General features: G+C 42.4%; 1 protein-coding gene across 1 annotated transcript; it reads right to left on the reverse strand.

The window, feature by feature from the left end:
• Positions 1-5,409: 5,409 nt before the first annotated feature.
• Positions 5,410-5,658, reverse strand: LOC123117403 (uncharacterized). The gene has a single exon (XM_044538169.1). The coding sequence runs from the start codon at positions 5,656-5,658 to the stop codon at positions 5,410-5,412; it is 249 nt and encodes an 82-aa protein (XP_044394104.1).
• Positions 5,659-6,000: the final 342 nt, after the last annotated feature.

Consider the following 6,000-nt stretch of genomic DNA (forward strand, 5'->3'; position numbering starts at 1 on the left):
TCATTTTACCCGCTGATATAATAACTCATGCATGCTCGCATACATCAGCATATATAATAACAAGTACTCGTCCTACTAATCATGCATCATCATACAACTTCTACTCGTTATTAATAATAAGTCATACGATCATCATCCTCATAGTCATCGAACCCAACCCTACATAATTGTTCTTAACACATGATCATCAGTATCAGGTAGGACCTAAACACCCTTAAGGTAAAATAGCATAAAACAATATAGACCCTGACTCTCCATTATGAAGAATGGCGATCATCCTGTCTCCAATTTTTGCCCTTCGCTGAATGTTGCTTCCAAGAAGCTCCTTACGACTGTCCATACATTTTTTCCATTCTTTGATTCTCAGGTCTCCACTTATTTTAGAAACCCGGTATGGACAGTTGAGATTCGTAGGACGACCTGGTTGTATGTTCAAAACATGAAGGCTACCGTGTGTATACATCAGATGAGGCACACAATCATTCGGGATTATCTGTTGAAAAACATAGTAATAACTTCGTAGTTAGCAATGATATGATGTACTAGTTTTAGAAGTGTGCAAAAAGATGCACGGATGTTGTAATAGTACAAAAATCTTACCAGGGTATCTCCATGGTAGTTACCGTAGTTCAACACGTGCACTAGTGGCACGTATTGACCATAATGTTGAGGAGTTCGATTGTAGACATTGTAATTCTCAAGATCAGTACAAAATGCGACCAGATGATTTTTCTCCTGATAAGTTAGTTCGGAGCCTTCGGTGTAGTAGGTTCTGTCTACCATTTTCCGCACATTCTTTGAAGAATGAAAATAAGCTGTCAAAGGAGAATCAGTTGTCAACTATTTTGAAATAAACAATATAAATTACTTAATAACTATGTTAAGCTCACATGGGGGAAGAATTGGAGGTGTATCCACACGGACGAAAATCGTAGGTCTCTCTTGCTCGATTATAGGATCACCAAGATCCATGGTAACAAACATACCCTCATCAAAACCATACATCTTGCAAAGTGCTTCCTAATTTTTGCAACCAAAATGGGTTACACTCTGAGCATTGTACAACTTTACTTGAAAATCCACACCATGATTGGTACTTAGGATAATTTTTTTTGGTTTCGAAACTTTCATGGTCTTCAAAACCCATCCTCTCCAAGACATAGCGTCTTGCAAAGCATGGGATAAGCTAGTCGAATTGGAAAAGATGAAAAATATTGTCATGATTAAAATAGTTGAAGTCATGAGTAATTACGAAAAAAAACTTTTATCGTCGGTTGCGTACCGTATGAACATCGAAGGTCTCCTCGAGCTTAATGCTGAAGCGACGATCTTCGTCCAGCACAATGAACCTGTCGCAGATACCTCGGTCGTCGTGGCACCAGTCGCACTCCCCCGGGCGGTTTTCGTCGTCCGATGAGTACGACATTTCCGGCCTACGTTCATAATTCAAATATTAAACTAGATCATTATTATTAATCACGGGTTGACTATCGATGATCGATGTACGTAGCTCCTCCTTTCATTCCCGAATGCATTATTATATCAAATTGTCTAGCACACGGGAATGAAGGAGAACTTATCCAATATGAGCATTCAATAAGCAAAACCAAATCATAAAATAAGCAAAACCAAATCATAAAATAAAGTATAGTATTCAAATTAGCATGCATTCAATAATTATAAGCAAAAGTACATCATCTCTTGGTGTCCGTACATCGTCGAATATTATCACTAATACAACTAGAACCGTAGCGCCCGACGGGTATCGACGCGAGCGGTGGACACCCAAAGATAAGGAACCATCACAGGATCATAGCTCCAGTGAGATCCCTGAAGAACCTGCCAGGTATTGTCGAATCTGCCCTCCAATGCAACCATGTAGCGACGGACGTGCTCGACCTCCTCGCTGACACGGTGACGTACCACCTCCGCGGTGTCCGGATGCCTCACCACCGTCACTGGCCCACGCGACCGCCACCAAACAAGGATCGGGTCAACAACGGGCTGCCTCCTCACCAATCTACGTCCCCCGGAAGGTAGCACCTCCCAATACCAGCCCGGCGGAGCCCAGTCCCGAACATGGCCCTGATCAAGCAGGCCTCCACCGCCGAGTTGACGACGATGAGGATGCGGGATAGGCATCGCCGACGTCGATGCAACAACTACTTCTATATATAGTTAAATAAAAGTAGTTTTATTAATTAAATCAACTATCTAGTTCAACTACTAAGCACTTACTAAAAACAAACTACTTCTATATATAGTAAAATAAATTAGTTTATTAAATCAACTAGCTAGTTCAACTATATATAAACTACTTCTTATTACTACACATCTAATCTAACAAAAAAAATCATTAATTGCTACACATCTAATCTAACAACTATATATAAACTACTTCTTATTACTACACATCTAAACTATATACAAAAAATCATTAAAATTCTATGAACAAAATTAATTACTATACATCTAATCTAATTTAACAAAAAAAATCTAATTTAACAAAAAAAATCTATGAACTACATATCAAAATTACTACACATCTAATCTAACAAAAAAAATCTAATTAATCTAACAAAAAAATCTAACATAATATAAACAAATTAATTACTACACATCTAATCTAACCAAAAAAATCTAATCTAACAAAAAAATCTATGAACTACATATCTAAATTACTACACACATCTAATCTAACAAAAAAATGTAATTAATCTAACAAAAAAATCTAACATAATATAAACAAATTAATTGCTACACATCTAATCTAACCAAAAAAAATCTAATCTAACAACAAAATCTATGAACTACATATATCTAAATTACTACACATCTAACCTAACAAAAAAATCTAATTAAATCTAACAAAAAAAATCGAAGGCGATGGCGAGGTGCTCACGTACGGCGACGGCAACGGCGACGGCGACGACGAGGGGGTGGCGCGGGCCGGGGCGGTGGGGCGGCGCGGGCCAGGCGGGGCGGGGCGCGGCGCGGGCGGGCTGGGCGGGGCGCGCGGGCGGCGACGGCGCGGGGCGGGGCGGCGCGGGCGGCGACGGTGTCGGGGCGTGGCGGGGCGGGGCGGCGACGGCGAGGTGGCGGCAGGGAGACGCGCGGCGACGGGAGTGGAGCAGGAGAGATCGAAAACTGCCAAGTCCTGTATATATAGGAAGAGCATCGGTCCCGGTTCATGGCACCAACCGGGACCAATGGCCCCTTTAGTCCCGGTTGGAGCCACCAACCGAGATCAAAGGCCTCTTTTCAGCAGCCCAAAGGGCGGGAAACGAAGACCTTTGGTCCCGGTTGGTGGCTCCAACCGGGACTAAAGGGGGGGCATTGGTACCGGTTGGTGCCACGAACCGGTACCAATGCAACCCTTTAGTTCTGGTTGGTGCCACCAACCGGGACTAAAGGCCATGTGCTGCCCGCGTCGCGGCACGAAAGTTTAGTCCCACCTCGCTAGCTGAGGGAGCTTGAGAGTGGTTTATAAGCACCAGTCCCGCTGCCCTCTCGAGCTCCTCTCAAATGCAGGCTTACGGGTCTAAACGCACTATATGTGCCTGTGGGCCTATTGGGCCTATTGCGGGCCTGAATCCTGGCCCATTATTGGGTTTCTAGTCGTATTCAGGCCGTGGTAGCCCTTTAGGTGACACTTTTTTTATTTTATTTATTTTATTTTGATTCTTTCTGCAGCTGTTTTTTTAGTCCCACCTCGCCAAGCGAGAGGCACGCGCAGCTGTTTATAAGCCCTGAGTGTAGAGACGATGACGAAGAGGCTCAATGCTCCTGCACGTTGGTTAGCTTCAAGCCTTGAGGAATACGGTAGACTGCACAGAGCTATGTGCAGTGCAGTTGACACTATTCCGAAAGGCTTGAAGCAAATTAACAAACATTGCGCCTCTTTTTTATTTCTAATGACTTATTACAACTGAGAAATAAAAAGAAAAAAAATAAATATAGCTGAAAAGAAAAAAAACTATATAGAAAACTACTCAGAAATGAATTGAAGCAAAAAAAATTGTGATTAACTGTACTAAAAAGGAGCATAGATGCTTATTTTTAATGACTTATTACAACTCAGAAATAAAAAGAAAAGAAAGTAGTTGTGATTAACTTTACTAAAATATGAGCATAGATGCTTATTTTTAATGACTTATTACAACTCAGAAATAAAAAGATGAAAAAATAGTTATGATTAACTTTACTAAAAAATGGGCATAGATGCTTATTTTTAATGACTTATTACAACTAAGAAAAAAAAAGAAAAAAATATAGCTGAAAAGAAAAAAAAACTATATAGAAAACTACTCATAAATGAATTGAACCAAAAAATAGTTGTGATTAACTGTACTAAAAAAGGAGCATAAATGCTTATTTTTAATGACTTATTACAACTCAGAAATAAAAAGAAAAAAATAAATATAGCAGAAAAGAAAAAAAACTATATAAAAAGATACTCAGAAATGAATTGAAGCAAAAAATAGTTGTGATTAACTGTACTAAAAAAGGAGCATAGATGCTTATTTGTAATGACTTATTACAACTCAGAAATAAAAAGAAAAGAAAGTAGTTGTGATTAACTTTACTAAAATATGAGTGTAGATGCTTATTTTTAATGACTTATTACAATTCAAAAATAAATAGACGAAAAAATAGTTATGATTAATTTTACTAAAAAATGAGCATAGATGCTTATTTTTAATGACTTATTACAACTCGAAAATAAAAAGAAAAAAATAAATATATCAGAAAAAAACTATATAAAAAGCTACTCAGAAATGAGCATAGATGCGCTTATAGAGGAAATTCAAATTAAATTCATAACAAATTTCAAGAGAAATTCGTATGAATTTAGCCTAAATTCCTTATATAAGGGCATCCATTTTTATTTCCAGAGGAGCTCAATAAAGCAGAGAGGTAGGGGCTTATAAACCGGTCTGATTCCCCTTCGGTTGGCGAGATGGGACTAAACTTTGGCCGCAACGAGGATCAACCCTTTAGTCCCGGTTGATGGAATGGACCGGGACTAATGGTCGTCCTTTGGTCCCGGTTCGGGCCACCAACCGGGACCAATGGTCGTGGGCCAGGAGCGAGGGTCATTGGTCCCGGTTCGTGCCACCAACCGGGACCAATAGGTCCAGACGAACCGGGACCAATGGCCCACGTGGCCCGGCCGGCCCCTGGGGCTCCAAACCGGGTCCAATGCCCCCATTGGTCCCGGTTCTGGATTGAACCGGGACTAATGGGCTGGACCGGCCTGGACCATTGGCCCCTTTTCTACTAGTGACACACACACACGCACGCAAGCAAGCAAGCAAGCAAGCAACCATGCATGTGCACATAGCCTGCATGCACGATATAGCTAGCAGCAAAGATCGACGAGGTAGACCACCCCGGCCAGTGGCTATACTATCCGTCCTGCTCGTTGGCGAGCATCCGGCGGTGGACCTTGTCGATGAACTCGGAGGCCTTCCGGTCGATGTCGCGTTCGGCGTACCAGTGCCGGGCGTAGTCGTCGTCGTCGCTCGGCCGCACCCTGTGAATGTGTTGGTACCTCTGCTGCTGCCGCCTCGCCGCCGTTGCCTCCTCCTCCTCCTGTCTCTTGTTCTTGAACCCGAACAGGGACGCAAGCGCCGCCCTCTTCTTCCCACTCCCCATCGCAGAAATCTCTCTTGATCTAGCTAAGCTTAGCTCCGTTGCAGAATGTGCAATGGTAGTTTGCTTGGTTGGCTGCACGGAGACATGGCGTGTGTATGTGTGTATATATATAGTGGCTAGACATGGCCCACCGCACGCGCGCATGCGGGCCTTGAGCGATTGATTAAGGCGACGATCGCCGCAGTCGTGTGGATGGTTAGGCGAGTGATTTGAATGATTAGAGGTTCTCCGTGGTGCTTTTTGACTGGCCACTCCTCGACCGGGCCGCGTAATCCATCGCCATTTGTTTAGTGAATCCACGGTGATTAGCCTTGACAAGCAAGTGAGCAGATGGACACTGCA

Source organism: Triticum aestivum, chromosome 5B (assembly GCF_018294505.1).
Source record: "Triticum aestivum cultivar Chinese Spring chromosome 5B, IWGSC CS RefSeq v2.1, whole genome shotgun sequence".
NCBI classification, from domain to species: Eukaryota; Viridiplantae; Streptophyta; class Magnoliopsida; order Poales; family Poaceae; genus Triticum; species Triticum aestivum.